Consider the following 21,194-nt stretch of genomic DNA (forward strand, 5'->3'; position numbering starts at 1 on the left):
ATTTTCAATGGGCGCAGACCTAGACCTAGCTCTAGACAATTGATTCGGATGCAGCCTTATTCTTAAAATGGAAATAATTTGTTTTGTTTTTATTTTTAAGAACACTTTAGATATTCCGGAAAAGTTCAGGACTTTTGTTTTTGAAGTTCAGGGCTGATTTCTGCTTCATGCATGTACACATAGATACATGTATTTCGTAACATTTGATCGATTTTGATGGTTTCAAGAAACTGTCTTCAAAACTCTGTCCTTTTGAACTTGAAGAGGCCATTTGTATTTTTCTTATTTTTAAATTTTTTTGATATTTTTTATTTTAATCATTCATTCGTAGGTATCACTGTTTTCATTACTGTTTTGTAAATTTATTCGTATGGGGTTTTGGAGATTCCCTGTGTGTTCCAAAATAGGTACCAAAATAATAAAATGTTGTTGTGCACTAAGTATATAATTTATTATCATTTTTCAATTTTTTTTTGGCTTGAATTCAGGGAGGAGGTGTCGGACCATTCAGTGAAATGGGGAGCCACGCTCAGCTTCACCTGTCGGATGAGCGCTAATGCATCCACGGGGATCCTGGAGCCTTGCCATTGCCGCGTGTCCGTCCGAAAGGTTCGTATCTAGAGAATCACATGTTAAATGCATATCAAAATCTGTAAATGTCACTGGCCAGAAGAGCGAGAGATTTACAGTTACCGACAACAGACACCATGGGATTTTAGCAATATTTGATCATCCATTTTTCTCGTATTCCCAAAGTGACCGGCATGTTGAATTTGACATAAATGAATCTTGTTTAAATATTATACCCTTTTTTCCCCATGAAAACGGAGACATATTGTTTTCAAGATTGAACTCTGCTGAAAATATTTGGTTACCTTGCCGTTACAAGGTTACAATTTAAGGTAACAGTTTATGTCGGCTTCCTTTTTTGTGGCGAATATTATAAATGTTTTGGCTTTAAATAGGACATTTTTGATTTTACATATACGTGTGTATATATTTTGATTTTTTTTTACGGATTAAGCAAAAAAAAAAAAGTTCTGCTTCCGATTGCATGGCATTCTAAAATAGGGTACCGGTAGGACGGGAATTTTTTCTTTTTTGGCCATGTTTTTGTGTGTACTTCCTGCATGTAGTCAATGGTAAAACTTAGAAATTGATTGTTTTTTTCCTCATTTTTCCCACAAAAAATTAGGGTAGGGGCTGTCATCAGAATAGGGTAGGTAGGGAAACCGGGAGCAGAACTATTTTTTTTGGGGGGGGGGGGGCCTTAGCACTGAAAAAAAAAACAGCGCCCACTTGTACCAAAAGGAACCAAAAGAAGGATAACAAAGTGCAGTAATGATAACATTATACATTGTGTATGAAGAAAAATTACATTAACAATTAATTATTAAGAAAGTTATGTGTCCTTGAGCTGTATGTCTTGGTTCCTGTTCTTAGGATGACCCACAATTTTATCTGGCAGGCCGTTCCATACATTAACATTGTTCCATACCCTTACACATTTATATCCTGTTCCAACATTTTTTTAAGTGGAAAACTACATCAGAATATATTGAATTGTCTGTGTATGTGACTATGTGTCATATCCTAGTATGAGAACAAACTCGACATCCTTGTTACTCACCTCTGATCAAATTTGCTCTTCACTAGAAACTGAAAGGGCCTTACACTAATGTTGTCATAATTTTATATTAAAATTGAAATCCTTATGACGAATTCATACTTCCTGGTCCTGACATCATTGGGTCCGGAGTAGTAGGAAACAGCTGAGTATAAGGTTTGAATGTCTTTTTCGTGACAGTTTCCACGTAACCAAGGGTTGAAGTGATACAACATAACGCTACTGGAAAGTGTCTATTTAGGCCTATATTTATATTTTTTTTAGCCCATCATACAAGCACAAATAAAAACTGTGAATGCTTTTGCACTGCCCAATGACCTACCTGTACCTGTGCATGTACTGTACATGTTATTCCACAAAATTGTATTTCTTCATTGAAATATTTTAGAGGGAAAAAAAACCCCGAAAAAATTATTTTACTAGATTAGTAAAAAAAAAAAACTCTTACGGTTACGGGTCAGTGTCATGTACATGCGTACCGGTACAGTGAACAAAGAAGGGTTGGCTATTGTGGAAATTATTTTGCCATATGGCCGGACAATACATGCGTAGCTCTACACGTACAAAGATGTTCTGCAGATGATAGGAGCAAAAGGGTCAAAGCTCATGAGTAAAGGGTCAAAGGGCAAGATTTCAGATACTGTATGGCTCCACCATAATTACGATAGAGATACTTGACAGAGTGCTACAGGTTCAAGTCAGAACTGTGTTGACATAATACGGTTCGGTCTTCCATGCATGCATGTAATATAAGCCTCACTCAAAGGCGAATGAACTTTCAGCATTTCCGACCATTTTGGCTGTGCTTGAAGTACGATACATGTACAAAAATGTACGTGACACCATATCAGCTACTGTGGCAATGTATCTAATACATTTTTGCTTCCAGCATCGTACATGTGGCTTTGTGCCCGTGTGAACATGAGACTTACATGTAGTTATGATTTTTATTAATTGAACAGACTGTTTCTGATCAACTGTGTTTGAAAATTGAAGGCTTTCGCATCCCAGCACATAGTACAACCACAACATGCATTACTTGTACTGGTTCATTTACCCATTAATAGCTCCATGATATACCGCACCGGTACATAGCGTTTTGTTTGAACATGCACTGTAATGTACAACGTATGTACATGTACATGTACATGACTACATGTGGTATTAAGAATGCTAATTTGCACACTTATTGAGATTAGGTCAGCTCATACATACATGTGCACATATGGAGACCATGTCCCAGTCATGCATTTGTATACTTTTGTCATTTAAACATTTGAATATATCCGCTCATTGGCTCTTATTGTTGAGAGATGTAAAACACTTATTTTAAATTTAAAAAAAGCAATTGGAGGAATCAGAAATGAAGTGACAGACGTTTTGTTTTTACACAGTAAAAAATTGTTTTGAAAAGGTCGCCACCCATTCCATGCCCTGCCCTGCCAATCTTGCTTTTCCACAGTCGTTGCAAACAGCTTAACATGTTTCTGCTTCAGCGTGAATCGCACTAGTGCCAAAGCCTCATTTAATCACTCCATTTGCCCTTCATGCAAGGCTGAACAGGTTGGCACGTCAAAGCCACCCTCCATCGGTTTCCAAATGTCAGGCACTTCACCTCTCTCCGAGGCATCTATAGTTACCCCGCGGCTCCTGATATGTGTGTCAGCGAGGCTTTACAGAACCACACAGAGTGATAACACATTATGTGGATCTGTGCTCTAAAAAAATATGTGTATCGTTTGAACTGTGGGGGAATGTGGGTTTTAGTCAACAATCTACTAGAAACACAATGCTTATGAGCAACATTTCTCTGCAACATTCAAAACAACTGGTCAGCCACACATTGGAATGGGTGCATTTAGTATATTTCTGTTAATTGGTCCAATTTAGTTTTCAGATTTTAAAAATGAAGAAAAGGGAACATTAGTTCACGAAAATGTGAAAAGAAATTAGGAGCTTGTTGATTCTTTCTTTTTACAAAAACCTTGTTTTTTGGGGGGAGGAGAGGGGAGGGGACCGACACTCCATCCCTGGGTACTTTTTATAATTTCCCTACCCCTTTATTTTGAATCTACATGTATTTGGAAATATGAGCAAAGCTCAAAGCCTATATTGTAATTTGGAAATGGTGTCTGACTTTCCTATCAATAAAAAAGCCAGTTATTTCTATCCAGCAGGATACAGACTGAATCTCAATATATTCTTCACATTAACTCATACTTGTGATACCTCTTTAACAATAAATTTATAATCCCTCTGTACTGCCGACAACATTCAAGCTCAGTTCTTATCATTACATGTACAAATGTATTTACCTCCCACAAAGTGCTAACATTCCGTTAATGGATTGTTTCAAGATTATTTAACAATGGCAGATTTAGTTGGTAATAGCCAAGACCTCAGCGGCCTGAAAGATGTCCATGTACATCCTGGCTATAAATGCACCATTCACATCTACACTATAATCGAAGTTGCTTGCGCTGAAGAGGAGAATCCCTTACGAGGAGCTGGCTAACCTTAAAGCACCTATACCTTAGTTAAAAACAAGTAGGGCAGCGTTTGTTTATGGTGTAAATCAATAACAAACACGTGCAACAACATAGGTGAATCGAGGACAGGAACCAAATCGAGGACAACCTCGATTAGAAAACGTGAACAAAACCAATGAGACCTGTTGCTAAAAAGTTAAACTACAAACAAAGGAAAAGGGAAGAGGAACAAAAGAAAATCCTCGATTTACACCATAATCAAACGTGGGCGTACATGTACGTGTAGCTCACAGCAAAACAACATTCATGTACATGTACATGTAAGTGTTCATCAGGGTATCATCATCATCATCAGTCTCCAAATCCAGCTATGGGATGTTGAGCCACCCACGCCAACCAATCAGTCGAGATGAGCCACAGGGCAGGGGCTAACAGAGCATGGTCAGCCTCAAGCTGTCGCACCCAGGTATTTCGGGGACGGCCGCGTGGTCGAGACCAACCAAAATCAGGCTCGACTCCTGTAGATGCATCAACGGCCAGCTTGAGGGCGGGTGTGCTGGGGTGTTGCTAGGGAGTCGACGAATGTGCCCGAAGATGGAGTGACGCTGTGAAAATGCAGCGAATATCCTCCAGCCTGGTTTTCTTAGAGATGGCCTCGTTGGTGATGAAATCAGACCATCTCACCCCTAGGTATTGGTAGTGTACATATTGCAATGATGGAGCATCCAGGCAGTCCAGGAGCTTGAGATGCAAAGGCCATGTTTTTTTTTTGTATTTCTCGGTCTGATTCCTTCTCTCAGTGGAGAAGTTTCAGAGATTGCTCGGGTGTCAGCACAGCCTCTTCAATTCACAACTGCCTGTCCCTTAGGCAGGTCATTATCGGAGCAGGCACTTCTCATCAATGTCAGAGATCCCTGGTTAGTTTGTCCTTAGCTGTCCCCCCTGTAGGCATTTCACACTGAAAACAACCTTGTTGTTATATATATGCATGTACAGTGGAGATCTTTTTGGAGACCTCTGATTCTCAAGTCCCACTTACAAAACTAGCATTTATGGTTGATGACTACGAATATCTGGTGAATGTGGAGCCGGAGATGTCAACTTGGTACTTGACCCTCTGCGCTGCATTTGCAATTGCGTCACTGGGTGCTGTAGAACACAATTGTGTTGTTGACTTACAGTTTCAATTTAAAACTAAAAAAAACCAACCCAATATATTTTTCTCCTCTTGTGGTATGTATCATTTCACAGAGCTGACATTGACATCTACACAGAAATGTACATGTATGTATACATTATAAGTTATCCCGCGGCGAGCGCGAGTGGAACACGGAATAATGTAGTGCGTCTGTGTTATGTGGGACACAGACGCACTACATGTTCCGTGTTCCACGAGCGCGAGCGTGATAACGAATCTATCTTCAAGCAAACTTGGCGCGCAGTATAGTTGGAATGAGCACGTTTTACACGAACATTTCAGCAGTTCAGCGCATGCAGCTGGAATGTCGCTCACATCTTGGAATAGCGCAATACGCAGGGTGCGATATGGACCGTGCAATACAGCCTCATATCACACTGTTGTTGCCATGGATCGACCAATCAGGATCGAGGATACAAGTGTGCTTGAAGATAAAAGATGTTGTCATAATAGTTATCCATTTTAACTGCATACCGGTACATTTATTATGGACTCAGTGCACAAGTGCTTCCTCAACACTATCAATTTGGATTTTGAGCAGTGGTTCTGAACTCTGCATGTGAACCAGTGAAGTATTCTTCACATGCTTTAAAGGGAAAATACAACATTTGCAAACATCAAAAAATAAAACTACCAAATTGTTTTGAAATACGTTGCTGGACGGTTAGTGAATGACGGTCTAAAGCATCCTGTAAAATCATGGCACCTGGAACACAGTCATTTTCAAGAAAAGTGGTATTTTTGTATCAAATTCCAACCATGGTCGGCCGACCAGCGTTGGAAAAAACTCGCTTATTTCAAATGCTGGCCCCAAGTAACCATTTTAGTTTGTTGTTTGCGATCGATTACACACCTCGAACGGGTACAAGCCAGCTAGACTGGTTCCCTGACCTTACAATTCCCCAACGTCTATAAATTGCTCCGTTTCATTTTAAATGGAGTCAGGGAACCAAACACAGAAAAATGATTGTTTTTCTTGGTTTTTATAGCATCTACGAACCCAAAACGTCAAAAAAGTCAGTGTAACAATATTTGCTATACATTGTATATTTCCAACCCCCCAAATTCATCCGTTTCTGAAAATTACAGCAAAAGCAAGTATATTCCCTTTAAATGTATTTCAAGGGTGGATCCAGAGTGGGGGGGGGGGGGCTCTCTCAAGTGAAAATGGCCTCATTCAACACAATTTTGGTCACTGCCGGGTGGGGTGGGGTGGGGACGCCTCCCACACTCCCCTTGTTCTGCCACTGTATTTATTGTGCTCTCATTTGCACAGTCCACTTAATAAGCGAAACTACGTGTCTGAATTGACTACATTTCAATTGAAAGGGTAGGAAGCATATCATACATGTGTGTAGGTCATTTTGTCAGATAGGAAACTGATATCAAATACTTCCCAACTGAAATGATCAGACCGGCATTTATAGTTCAATCTGCTCAATGTCACACAAAATAATCTACTGATGATCAGACATCCTTCAGATGCCGTAGTTGCCATTGTGTTTATACGTCATCTCTCATGCACATCTGTTTTCATGCTCAGAATATTGTGAGGTACCGTATGCACGTAGGGTGAACCATGGGGTGGCAATAACACACAATGCAATGGCAGATCCCAAACTATCAAATATCATCAACTATCCAGAACCTATATCACTGCTTTTATTATTTTCCAGATGAACATACATGTACAACATGTACATTTACATGTGTACATGTATGAACTGGTAGAAATGAAAAACAGTAATTAAACTACTTCTACAGACAAGATCAAGTTGAATCTAAAAAGGCCACAGTCTGATAATATAACACTTGATACAGTGCCAAGATAAGCTTTTATCCAACATGGCTGCTAACATATGGCTGCCAGAAAATATCATGTGATAAGTGTAGCCTTCATTTATTCATTTCCAAACTCAATGACAGCACCGTACCAGGATAATTGATTCATCTCTTTGTTTCTGACTGTGTTTACTTATCAGACCTGTACAAAATACAGGTCATTCTGGGTGCAAAAGTGCAGGCAGGATGTCCAAACAAAACAAAGTTCAACAAGGTCAGACAGAGTGAACGTGTTAGATCTTTAACCTTATATCAGCTCAGGTTTGGCAGACATTGAGGAATGTTGCAACATATGCAGAGCAGTGCTTTTAAAATATTTAATACATGTGCTGCTGTAACTTACATTGACCTTTCGTGCAGTAATTTGCATTAGTCTCCCAGTAGACTCTAGTTTTTTTATAGGGTAGTATTTACCACTGTTTATGGCATACATGTATGTGTAACATCTGGTTTTGCGTAACATTTGGATGAATTCATAATCTTTTGATATTGGCTCCTTGGAAAAACAATTGCTTTATTAGTGCAAATGAGAAAACAAATTGTCATATTAATATGGGACTTCTGTGTGTTATTTAAATCCTAAGCATGGGCACCTTAATTATAAATCCCCAACTGCCTTGGCATTTTTACTAGGATGTAACCTCATGTAAAAATAGCACACAGCCTGAATCCTGCAAAATCGTCTGTTAGTTCTTGTTGATGTGGTCTTTGGAGGGAATCCTCCGGCAATCACTGTCAATATGTCATGTATGTTGAGGCAAAGTCAGTGACATCCTGGAGCAGTGCGGAGGATTGCAAGTATTTATAGGCCTATTTATAGGCCTGAGCATAAACAGCACAAGTCCTGCCCAAGACCTTGACACAGTCCATCCTCCGAAATCGGCAACACACTTTTGCCATGTAGCCTCAATCCTGCAAAATCCTCCATTTTGCAAAGAGGATTTTGGAGGATTTGGGAAGGTTAGGGTTAGCTAAAAGGATATCAAGCAATATGATGTGAAATGGTTTGCCCACTTCATATGATTTTCTGTGCTGACTAGGCAGTAGCCACCTGTACTATACATACATGTACTTACACTATTCATGTACCTGTCAGTTTGCATTCACGCATGTATGATGTACATGTATGTAGCTGGGGTTAGCTTGCTGTTCACGATTGGGGTTCACTCTGGGGTCACCGTGACCCTGAGGAAGGACGGAAAGATGGAAGAGATGGGGGTTGAAACTGTAACTGTTGCCTTCTATAGTAACCCTGCCACATGAATGGCATCAATCATGTTGATGGGAGTATGCCTTTTCACACCAAACAAATCTCGGGTTGACAGAGGGTTGATGCAGGGTTGAAAACATGCAGGGTTTTACACTTGAAAAATTTCAACCCTGCGCCAACCCTGCGTCAACCCCGACATTGATTTCACCCCAGGTTGGTTGAACTCAACCCTGCGTTAGACCTGGGTTGAGATTTTAAACCCGAGTTGAAATTCTTGCCAGGTTTCAAAACAGTGGTAAACGAGCGAAATAAGCTCGGTTTGCAAGAAACAAATGTTAAACGATGCGGGGTTGACGAATAAAAACTCAACCCGAGGGGGGGGGGGGGGGCACTGGGTTCGCCCAGCTTTGAGTCCAACCCGAGTTGAGAAGCTCTAGTGTGAAAAAGGAAGAAGTGAACCCTGCCAAATGACAAGGAAGGGTATACATGTATGTGATTTAGACATGTTACATTACGGTATGTACAGAATGTATCTATTCCAAGCATTCAGTTTTGATATAAATAAAATGTACGTGTTGATAGAGTACAGCACTATCAAGATTTTGCATAGCAATGGATGCGTAATTGTACATACATGGCACATGTACCGGTACTGTACACATTACCTTGTACACACATGTAATATTGACATGCAGTCTGTTGTTGGAGGTTTTATTATCATTTAATCGATCAGTTATCACTTGCATGAGAGCCAGACATGATCTGTAGACTGTTCATGTTGCAAACCATAGCAGTAGACCATGATGGGAACATTTTGGTAATCTTTTTGTATTAGAGAAACCAGAAAACTGCAAAGGTCACAAAAGATGGAACAAAAACCAGAGATGCTCAAGTACCAGTGCACGATTTGTCTCATTTTGGAATTACTGTCTATAGTGAATGCATACCCCAAGATGACCTGCAGCAGAATAGCAAAACTGATCATTTGTCATACGCTTACAAAAATTACAGGTTCTGCCTGCATTCCTGTAGATTAGTTACTGCGCTTATTGCAGCTTTGGGTAGAATTAACCCCAGAGTTACATGTATAAATCATGGAAACTGTATATCACAGAACTAAAAAAAATGGTTGCCTTTTGTGACAGACGAACAAGAGTTTCAATTCATTCTCCTGTTTGTTGGAAGTGTTTCCATTCGTAAATAACCGATAATCTAATACAAATAGGGTCAAATTGCTTTCATATTTGTTGTCTGCAGCAATCCATCATAAATTCCATTCTGTCTGGCTGGAGCCAAGGCCTACCTGTCAGAACGGCAGGCATTTTTTTGATACTCAAATCGGCCTACCTTTCAGGGACCTGGTCTCTGCACCAATTTGTCCTACTTTCTGTGACCCTGAGACTTCATGGCAGAAGTCTGTAAGGTTATGAAGGTGAAAAATACATTCATTTGAATGTCCTGTCATATGCTAAATATATTAAATCTAAATCTTTTTCTTGTGGAGTTGTTTAATGCTTTTAATTCAGAAGCATAGAGCCACTTTTAGACAGTGAAAATTATCCAGGAGCTGTTGATTTAGACTTACATGAATTTGTCTTAAAAATCTCAACGTTTTAGGGAAGGTTCAGGTTTTTATCAAGCAAATTTGCAACAAATGCACACGTTTCTCTGGCTGTTTGTTCATTTAAAATTTAAGAGCCAGGGTTATAGGAATGCCCTAGATTATACTAGTGTGATGTAGGGGAATGAATGATGCATGCGGCCACCTTGCCTTCCCAGGGGCAGGCTTGAATAATACATGAGAGTTGGAAACTTGACTGCCATTTGGGTCACTGTGTGATGAATAGAACCACTGAGGATTGTTGGGGGAAAAGGCTGCACTTTGGATGCACCCAATATTGCCCCAAAATGTGACGGTCACAATAATGCAGTCTCTTTCTCAACTCACTGGGTCATTGTACACATTGACACATAAACTTTTTATAACCCTTTATGTGGCTCATAGTCTGTGAACTTCACAATTGAAAAACATAATTTGACCCACATTTGAAAGTAGTGACAGTCTATGTTCCTACATTTTTTTAACTAGAAAATGCTATAGATAGTCCAGCAGATATGTGACAAAATATCGATAAATTGTGCACTTTTGCATAAAAGCGTGAAACTTGGCACAGATGTTCCTATTCATGTCAGAAAATGTTTTAGATGTGGCGCCATTGCAAATTCACCTTTTTAGGGGCATGGCATCCATTAAAAATAGGGGGCCGGGACTCATCATGCCCGCATTTAAAACGGTTGTTCCCACTTAAGTGTGCGTTTATGAGAAGACCATGCAAAATCCTGAAAAATCGACAAGGTGGGGGGTCAGCGAATTAAGTTCAAATCTTGGCCATTTGATCCCCACCTGAGACGATACCACTCGGTGGAGTAGCTCGATAAATAATCACACGGTGGCCGAGTACGGGGCACCGACAATTTTGAGCAAAAAGGGTGACTTCCGGGGAGTAAATTTGTGTTGTTTCTGGTGTAAAGTTATAGCCTCGTTTAAACCCTTAAACTAAGTCGTTTACTGTCGACCTACATATCAAAAGAAAGGGTTTAATCTCCTCTAAACGATAAAATATAAATCTTTGATGTGCAAGCATTCACTTCGGAGATATAGGCGTAAGAAAAACACGTATCAGCTCTATTACGAAATGAAGTCCTTTACGCGGTAAACCATAACTTAATTAATGCAGGGCTGAGAGTCAACAAACTTGAAGGAAATATAGTTCAGATATTCGACTACAATAATAAAAAATAAAAAAGCTGTCAGCTCTTCTTGTTTTTGTTTGCTCACGGTCAATAAAGTTGAAAAATTCCTGATTTTCATGACCAAACCTACATAGCCCCCTAGACAGTTCCGAGTGCAATTGGTTGCCCTTAATTGACATTTTGCAAGAATTGTTGTAAGAGCGTAACAAAATCTACATTTTGCAGCCTTCACCTATTGGGTAGGTGGGTGAGTGGTATATCTTTGGTGGTGCGCACTGATCCGGTAGGAGGGTAACGTCCTGTTGCCGCCCACCCACTTAGCGCGCGGTATCGAAAGGGGGCGCCCTCGCATACATTACCGTCAAAATGGCGGCCATGGACATGCCGTCTGTGCGGCTGCAATGTGATTTTAGTAATTTTGAGTATAGCAAAGCCATCGAATGTGGTGTCAATCCCTCTTATCCGCGCGAACTAAATACAGTGCAACTTAATCGATGCACAAAAAACATACGGAGCCATTTGCAGAAGTGGAAAGTCGCTGCATATGATGTGAATGTCGAGTGGAAACTGATCCTCCTGCGATGTGGTTTGTTCGACGTCGATGCATACACTGATAAGACAATATGTCCAGCGCATAGATACAAGTTAGGGTTCAGTTGGACTTCATCAAGGAAATGTTGTCATCCACTCCATAAAGGGAAAGGCAAACCATTCCGTGGTGTGAATAAAGCAACTAGCCGTGAGATGTTTGATCGATGGGGTACCCTGGTCACAGTTGGAACAGGTAAGACTAAGATTAGAAGACAGAAATCAAACAAAAACACATTTCTGAAATGATGAATCAGTCATGGTCATGGTCCATTTCTGATCAACTGATTTTGTTTCTGGGAAGGTCATATCAATTAAATCCCTTATCATGCAGTTGACTTGGGACCAGTGAAATGTATTATTGTGTGAAAAATTAAAACTGGTTTTCATGGTTGTCACAGCTCTGGACCACACACATGGTTTTCGGCAGTGGACACACATGGTGGATATTTAGCCGGAACTGGATTTTGATTTTTTTTGTATATAAAGAAAGTTGGAGCTGCACTTAACATGCGCAGTTTGGGGAATGAAACAAATATTTGTTTTGCACTTACATAGTTGTTTTGACTTTTATTCATGAGATGTGACTCATCAGACCATTTATAAGAACAATTTCAGATTTGTTTCCCCTTTTATACGAATCCTCCAGAGCCAGCCACATCAGAAAAAGAAAAAGTAATAAGTGCAATTAAATACAGTCAATCTAAAATAAAGAAGATTTTTCATTTTTTGTTTATTTATTAACTTTTTTTTTGGGGTGTGGGGAATTTATGAGATGGGTTTTGTTCAAGGGATCTATTGCTCAATATTGTTGGTTACATACGCCCCGCTTTATTATTTATATCTTTTACTTTAAAAAATATATTAAGCCTGCTGCGGCCTTAACACTTTAATTCTCACTGTTCATATGACTTTCAGGTATCTGTAGAGGTTGTCTATCTAAGCACAAACAAGCAGTTACGCACCAGACAGCGGAACAATTACCACCTAGCGATGTGCTCTCTAAGGAACAAGTAGAGCAGCAGTGTACAACCAGTGATTTCACATCGCCGGCTGGTGTACCATCTCTCCAACCCACCGACACAGAGTGCACTTCAGTTCATGAGGTAATGAGAGTGAACTAAGAATGGACCTTGACATATTGCATCTCATTTATCATGTTTGTCACAGATGAATTGTAAGCACTCTTCTTTGAGTACATAAATTTGTATTTCAACCCTGTTATATGTAGCACACATCTCACTGTTTTTATTTTCTCATGATTATTTCTAGCAGACATCCGAGTCCTCATCAACTAATGGAGATATAACACAGGATGTAGGTGCACTTGACTCTTCTTGGGCTCCAACCCCCCGACCAAAGAATGTGAAGCTGCAATCCCTGAACACTTTCCTTACTCAGGGTGGAATGTCTGCTGTTGATGGGCAGCTTCATCTGTCATTAGACAAAGCATCTGATAGCACCATCCGTTATTATAGAAGGAAGGCAAAGGAAGCCTTTGGTTTAGTTCTTCATTGTTTAGCACCAGGTCAAGAAGATGGGCTCATGAAGATTACCATCGGTGAAACAACTGCTGAATCATCACAAAGTGGTCAAGATTTTGATAGTAGTACCCGTTCTCTAGTCGAGTGCTATCAAACTGCAGACAACTGGTGTACCAAGCGACAGATTTTATCAATATTGGCCCGTAACATGACAAAGCAAAGACTACTGGTAAGACAATGTATATTTTCCCCTTGAACTTTTCGATAATTTTTGTCAAAGACAACATACAATGTACAAACATTTTACAAATCGTTTGATGTAATTTCTTTCCGTCACCATGGGACCTTTCATACTGGTTTTAACTGTAATTGATTGTATTGTATTGAAATTTCGATACATTTTTAGTAAACAAAGAAAAGATGACTTGAGCAGTACTTAAACCTGCGACGTCCGGGTTGACATGCCGGTATGCTACTAACTGAGTTTAGTATGTATGTTAGCGCTGTCCTTAGCCGTATGTTAGTGCTGTCCCTATTTTTGACAATATCTTATTGACAGTAAATAGGGAGACCGCCAACGTAGGGCTAGGTAGCTCAGTTGGTTGGTAGAACACAGGCAGGTCAACACAGAGGATGCAAGTTCAAATCCCGCTCTTGTCAATTCTTCTTTGTTCACCCAAAATGTATCCAAAACTTTACCCTGTGAGTTTTCCTTGTAGTTTATAATAATAATAATAATAAAAAAATGTGTGTAGCGCCTTATGCAAGGCCTCAAAGCGCTTTACAAAATATACATAAATCAACAAATATATTTCACAGAAAGTACACGCTAAATATTATCAAGAAGAAAAACAATCAATTAAAATACAGCATAAGTTAAATAACAGCATTCCAATTAAAATTCCAATAACAATTTTCAAACTACAAATAATAAGAGGGGAGAGGTTACCAGCACATTCACCCTCGGCCAAGATCCTCAGCATCTGGCATTTACAGCAAAAACATTATTACATGATGCAATTTTTTTTATTCTTGTTCCATTGTTGCAGCAACTGATTCCAGGGCTCACCATATACCGGATAGATGCAGCCAGAAAGCATGCCAAGGAAAGTGGTGGAGGGCAACCTGTGGAGTTGGAGCCAATAACACGATCAAGACTACAAAAGACCAAGGTTGATCACTTCATTCAATTCATCTCACGCCCAGAGTTTGTTCAAGACGTTGCATTTGGGACCAGGAGACTGAAACTCACTCAAGGAGAAAAGATTGAAATCCCAAATGTTGTACGAACTGTTGTCGTGTCTCGTCTTGTTGATCTATATCAAGTTTACTGTCACGAGACTGGATTCACTCCACTGGGTCGTAGCTCACTGTTCAGTATCACTCAGGTGAGAATTGTGTAATTTTTAATCCTCGTAAGTGAATTTTTTAAATTCAATTCAATTCAATTAAAGGGGCTATGAAATAAGATTTTTTATGACTTTAAACAACTCTGTCTTCAATCTGACGACAAAAATTCACCCTTTGATTGCCAAATTTGTTTTTTTTAAACTTGTTTCTGAATTTTGTGTTTTTATGCAAATTGAATTTTACATATTCATGAGCAAATATGTGATATTTCAAGGCAAAGCTGCATCATGGTTGGTTTGTGCACAAAAAAATACAGATTTTTTTGCTTTTCTTCAAATGAGCCCTTTAAACATTTATTTCATACTTTCCAATTCCATACATCAAATAGGTAAAGACATACAAAATAAGTCAATACATGGACTATAAAATATATTAAAAAGCAATAAGAAATAAGGGGAAAGTATGGGGCTGTTAATGGTAAGCCGGGGCTTTACAGACATTATGAAAATGACACAGACAAATGGACAGGGAAAAAAAAACTGGACAAACAACAAAGAAGAGAGACGGAATCATCAAGACAAAGACAAGAGGGAAAATGACAATAAATTCAATAATATGCAATGTCACAATGGGAAGATGACAATCACAAAGTGTCACAGCGCTAACACACTTAAGAATAAATGGTGCAAATCCGGCAAAAGTGAAGAACGAGCATTAGTGTATTTTACTGGCAAATTGTAAAATCTGTCATCTTTTTTTTTCTTTGTTTCTATACATGTAGGTTGGACATTTAAAGCATCATTTTGGTCAATGAGTTTCAAATTTTCATGATGCATTGATTCTTTCACAGGTTTGTGCTGCTGCCAAGAAGAAATCTCTCTCCGGTCTGGATAATATTGCTGCCGAGGCCTCTGAAGGGTTTGATGCAATGGACAGATTGATAGGATTGCTTGGTGAATTTGGTGAGTTTTCTACCGCACTCAATCAACAGCTGCATTTTCACTGGTATGCCCAAAGTCTCAATTGAATCAAGATCAAGTGTAAGGACCATACTGAGGATCTAGAGTAAAACAAAACTAATTGCTAAGCTTTGCTTTTATTGTTACAGGCTTTTCAAGTTCGTGGGTAGATGAGCACAAATCTAGACTCCGAAGCGTCCGCCAATACCTTAAATCTGACTTCAAACTCCATGTTGAGGAAAACAGTCCTTGTCCTGATCACTGTTGGACTTACGCACTGAGTACTAAAGACTCTTGCAGTCATCCTCATAACGTACACTGTGACATGTGTGATGATCTACGTCTTGTGCTAAATGAGGTTGAGTTCTCCGTATCAAGTGTTGACACGAAATACAAGTAAGTTTTTCAGGGTGAACTATGAACAGGCATGAGAACCTTCGGGTTTAAACCGTAATTCCATTTTTTCCCTTTCAAATTTGTGGTCTTCAAGTTCAGTGTGAATTTGATATTAAATTTGGGGGATGAGGTGTAGGGAGTGTACTTGTGGATTTCGCTAATCTCTCTTCTTGAATCAGAAATTGTAAGTTTACCTTTCGTGAAAAAAAATGGCACGTTAACAATAAATTCCCGCCCGGCCGCCGGTCCGATTTGCCGTGATTGTTTCTTCCAAGCATTGCATATTTGCAGCAAGCAAGACGCAATGTTTATGACGGGGTATAGACTTCTCTCATTCCTCGCTTCGTTCATGATATGGTTCATTAATGTTTGACCGTAATAAATATACTGCTGCAGCAGAGGTACATGTGTGGGGACTTTGGAAAGTCTAAAAGATATTAAAGTCTGGCCACTTGGTAGTACATGTAAACAAGGCATAACTGTCTAGACACAGACTCAATGCACATTGTACAGCATACACATACACAGGGCTTATCTGCCATTTTAAAAAAATTTTTAAAGATTTATTTCACCAAACACATTTAAACAAATCACTGAAAATGCTTCAGACTGCACAGTACAGCATTTAAAACCAAAAATAAACATCCTGTAAAAACATTCATATTTTCACGCGCTTTTGCTATTATAAACGTAAAAAGTGGATTTCCTTTGTTTTTTTATCATCACCCATTCTCATGCCTGTATGAAACTTCTTACACATCAATGTTTTCTATCCATTTGAAGTTTCTCGATGATTCATATTCAATACACTGATTTTTATACTGTGAATCTTTAATTTATTCCAGGTACCCATCACAGAAGGATGAAGTAGCATATGATTTTGAGTATGCCAAGGACCGCATCATTGCTCTAAAAAATCATGCTGTGCGATCAATGGCTCAGGCAAAGTGCAAAGGCGATATACTTGCGAATCTCACCTCTTCACAAGCACATTTGACCATGGATTGGGCAATGAAGTTTTTGCCCAGGCGATTTAGGGAAGCCCAACAAGACTGGTTTGGCAAGAGAGGGATATCCTGGCATGTGACGGTTGCTGTAGTGAAATCTGGTATTGAATTTGAGGTAAGAGTTTGATGATACAATCACTGAAAATACTTTGTACCATTCCCAGTTTTCTATTGACTTTGCAGATTTAATAACAAAAAAAGTGCAAAAATTACAAGCAGATCCTCTCAAGTGCTCACAATGGGTTGTCAATGAAACCTCATTGTAAGAGCATGTGTTGCTATAATCCTTGATTTGTCACTTGAATGAAACGGTACTTTTAATTTCACCCTTACACTGCATACTCCAGTCCTTTTCGAGTACTGCTAAACGAAAACACTGGCATGTCAGATGGGAAATGAACTTACAAAAAACGGAGTTCAAAAACCACTTGACTTTACCATATTTGTTCGCAGGACCAAGGAAAGCACTGAATATACATGTACAGTGCTCACTACACATCGGCGAAGGGGTAAATAAAATAAATAATAGTTTTAATTCTTTATCCTAGATTTTAAATCTTGCACCATAAAAATAAAATTGTGTTTCTCTTTTTATCTTCAGATTTTGTGCTTCGTCCATCTTATCCAGCAGTGTGTTCAGAATTGGTGGAGCGTCCTATCAGTATTGGAAGCCTCGTTGCTTGAGCTGAAACGAAGGCGTCCCAACATCAATGAAGTCTATCTGAGGTCAGATAATGCAGGATGCTATCATTGTGCACCTCTTATCCTTTCCATGGCAGATCTCTCTAAGAAGGTGAACATCGACATTCTCAGATATGACTTCTCCGAGGTACAGGCAGGTAAAGATATATGTGATCGAAAAATAGCGCCAATGAAAGCCCACATTGAGCGGTACATCAATGAAGGCAACAACGTACTCACTGCTGACGACATGCACTCTGCCTTAGAGTCCTACAATGGTGTGAGAGGATGCTATGCATCTGTTCTGAAGATTGGTGACATGCCTTCTTCCCGTGGGACTTTGAAATGGCCGGGTGTTACCAACTATACCAATTTCTGCTTTGAGGAAGGTGGTGTGCGCTCCTGGCTTGCTTACAACATCAGCGACCAGTTCCATCCATACGCAAAATTGATGAAGCAACCACTCGTACCACTGATCACCACTTGCACTGTTGGGCAATACACAGAGCCCAAAGTTGTAACGGGGGCATTTCGTCAACAAAGGGATGATGTCCAGTTCTCCTGCACGGAATCAAATTGTGTCAAAACTTTCCCCACTGATGAGCTCCTCACTAATCATTTGGCAGCAGGACGTCATATGTTTCGTCCCCTTAAGGAATCTCGCTATGACCAGATTGCACGTCAGTGGGCTGAAAAGATTGGTGACATGCGAGCTGGCACCTCACATTCGAGTCAAGGTGGTGTGATGGTGAGATCAGAAGAAGCACCTTCAGCCTCCATGTCCCTGGCAATCCAATCTGGATGGGCTTGCAAAGTGTCTAAGGCGAAGAAGAGGTTCTCGCAGCAAGTCAAGGATTTTTTGCTTGCCCAATTCATGGTTGGTGTTAACACAGGAAAAAAAGAAAACCCACAAACTGTTTCCCAGCGCTTCAAAAGTCAGTTCCAGAGAGATGATTGGTTGACTGCCCAGCAGATAGCCAGTTACTTTTCACGTCTTGCTGCCCTACACAAATCAGGGACACTGCCACCTAAGGGCTGGACTGATGTGACAAATAATGCTGTAGAATTGGTTGAACGACAGCTTCTCATGGATGCTGTACAGAAGCAGTGTGAGCTTTGAGGCAGTGATCTAAACCTGATGTCCCTGATTGATATTCTATGATTTTTTGCATTATTGTATCATGTATACTCAGTGATTACCACACATTGGTGTGAAGGTTAAAATTTAAAAAAGGCAATCAGAAGACAAAATAAACACCTAGACTTCATTTAATTTTGTTAATAACTCAATGGTGACAATTTATTTTATTTATTTACATACTCGTATATTGTGCAAGGAGGTCCAATGTTATGTGCAAGGAGATCAAATGTTATTTTGCACAATACATGTACATGTACATGATCATGTAAATAAGAAAAAAAATACTGTCACTTTTGTGTTTTTAGTTCAGTTAAAGTGAAATCTTGTTGTATTTGTTTTGTTTTTGACTAGCCTTATTTTCAAGAGGACCGTAGCTGTGCAGCATGGGGCTTTACCATGCGTGGTCCAACCAAAGATGGTATAGCGCCGTAGTTGCAAGATGGATAACTGACACATACATGCGAAGTGTGTTTTGCTGCCATTCTTGTAAGCAGCGACAGGTTTTATTCATCGATTATGCAGAAACAGCGCACAAACCAAATTACACATCATCATGCAATTTCCCGACAGCTTTCAAGTCGTCAGTGTAAACGTGGAGTGCATTTATCAATCATTTTGCTTCCTAAAATGGCGTCCAGTGCATACATGTACTTTAATCATTGACGCACATTTTGGGGTTAGTGATCCATCTTGTGTCCAGGGCGCTATCAAATCTTTGGGTCAAACACACTATGGCCTGACCACTTAAAACATCCAAAAGCTTGCACTTATAGCTACTCAGTGGTCCACACCAATCAAAAAGGGTAAATCGCTTGGAAGAGGGGGTCAGAAAGATGACATAAATTAGGATTTTTGAGTTTACATGTAATGACATAACTAAGCGCAAATTTCGGTTACTTGGCTCTAATCCTGAGGAAATGGTCATCTTCACTAAAAAATCAGGATAGTACAGCATTATAGAATTGGTCAGCACTTACCACAACTATTCACATATTTTTTGGGACGAAATATACAACATTTTGAAACAACTATTTAACCTGTTGATATTTTGACCAGTCTTGGGCAACATACCAACTGTGTTTGCTTAACTGCATTTGATCACCGCATAATTTTTGGACTTCCCAAAATATGAATAGGGTCGTTAGGTCATACATGTATGTTTTTGTAAATGACTGCATTTGATCACCGCATAATTTTTGGACTTCCCAAAAAATAAATAGGGTCTTTTGGTCATATGTTTTTGTAAATGTTTTTTAGTGAATTTATTGAATTTTAAAAAGAATTTTCCTTTTTTTCCCCTGAAAAGAGAGAGTGATGAGTCACATGATAGTGTTTAATGCCTTTTAGAAATTCAAAATGGCCGCTACATCCGGCAACCATCTTAGATTTGATGTTTTCAGCCTGTAACTGGAGGGTCAAATTAAATACATTTTTTTAAACAATAGGATGTTTTTAATTTTATCATCTATTTTTATTTCTCATTTTTTTCCTTTTATTTACATCCTTTTTTACCAACATTTTTGCAGTAGTGGATCCAAGTTCTCTTCCTTTACCTTTTTTTTGTGTTTAAACAAAGGGTTATCATGGTTTGTTATTGGAAGACAGTGACTGTTCTCGTTTTTTAATGTCAGACTTTGTATGGATTATACAGTTACCTTTTTTTCCTATCTTTGGAAAAAGCATCCAAGTGTGGGTCTAGTAGTTTCAGTTTGAGTTAATTTAAAAAGGAAAAAGATTTTTTTTATTTATATTCAATTGGGTTTTTTTCTTCGAGTTTGATCGTTAGGTCGTTCCATGTGTCAGTCTATTTTGATACTGTGTTGGTTCAGTTTTCTTCTTTCAACCTCCATTTAAGTTTAAAGTTCAATTTAGTTTTGTACAGTTGACTCTCGTTATAGCAAGGTCGGTGAGATCGCCCAAACTACCTCTTTAAACAGAAACGTTGCTATAAAAGGACAAGTGCTCTTTATAACATAAGTCGACTGTAGTACTACCATTTTTCTTATTTGGTTGTGGGAATAACAGGTTTAAGGTTTGTGAAAAAGTTAATTTGGATCCTTTTGATTATTGGGGTTTTTTTTAATGGTTTTCTTCAAATTTTGGTTGGTAAAATAAATCTTTTTTTTATTTTGTCTTTCCAAAAATTTGTTTGTCATTGTTTCTATTTATTCAAATTCCTCTCTACTTGTTCCTACCCCATCTAGGTCTATCTCATTTTTGACAGCGAGTACCCCAACATTTAGCGTTTTTCTCATTCAATTTATTATTTTCCAAGTTTATTAATTTTCCAGGTTACATTAACATGCCAAAAAAATAACAGAATTGTCATCCAAGCCTCAACATTCCAACATTTGGTGCACGATATGTGGCAGGGTGTACCCCCCCCCACCCCACCCCCATTGTGTCTTCATTGTGTTCTGGTAATCTCAGGAATTCTTTAGAGGATTATTGGGGGATACTTCTGTTAA

At 39.1% G+C, this 21,194-nt stretch overlaps 2 protein-coding genes across 2 annotated transcripts in view; both read left to right on the plus strand.

The window, feature by feature from the left end:
• LOC119720098 (protein FAM102A-like) overlaps positions 1–21,194 on the plus strand; it is a 58,428-nt gene that overhangs the window by 22,449 nt on the left and 14,785 nt on the right. Inside the window, exon 2 of the mRNA XM_038189631.1 lies at positions 489–609. Coding sequence (XP_038045559.1) covers positions 489–609 — 121 coding nt within the window. The remainder of the gene's footprint in view (positions 1–488; positions 610–21,194) is intronic.
• Positions 11,490–15,777, plus strand: LOC119720097. The gene is made up of 6 exons (XM_038189630.1): positions 11,490–11,904; positions 12,627–12,814; positions 12,981–13,421; positions 14,242–14,580; positions 15,393–15,547; positions 15,651–15,777. Exons 1-6 carry the CDS (start codon positions 11,496–11,498, stop codon positions 15,673–15,675), a joined length of 1,557 nt encoding a protein of 518 aa, XP_038045558.1. The 5' UTR covers positions 11,490–11,495; the 3' UTR covers positions 15,676–15,777.

Source organism: Patiria miniata, unplaced genomic scaffold, assembly GCF_015706575.1.
Source record: "Patiria miniata isolate m_02_andy unplaced genomic scaffold, ASM1570657v1 HiC_scaffold_9, whole genome shotgun sequence".
NCBI classification, from domain to species: domain Eukaryota; kingdom Metazoa; phylum Echinodermata; class Asteroidea; order Valvatida; family Asterinidae; genus Patiria; species Patiria miniata.

What these genes read in the sequence shown, in the direction of transcription:
- LOC119720097 (XM_038189630.1), top strand. Translation starts at nt 11,496, where the DNA reads ATGGACATGCCGTCTGTGCGGCTGCAATGTGATTTTAGTAATTTTGAG. An exon ending in AGTGCACTTCAGTTCATGAG is followed by an intron (nt 12,815 to 12,980) that starts GTAATGAGAGTG and finishes GATTATTTCTAG; the next exon opens with CAGACATCCGAGTCCTCATC. An exon ending in CAACAGCTGCATTTTCACTG is followed by an intron (nt 15,548 to 15,650) that starts GTATGCCCAAAG and finishes TTATTGTTACAG; the next exon opens with GCTTTTCAAGTTCGTGGGTA.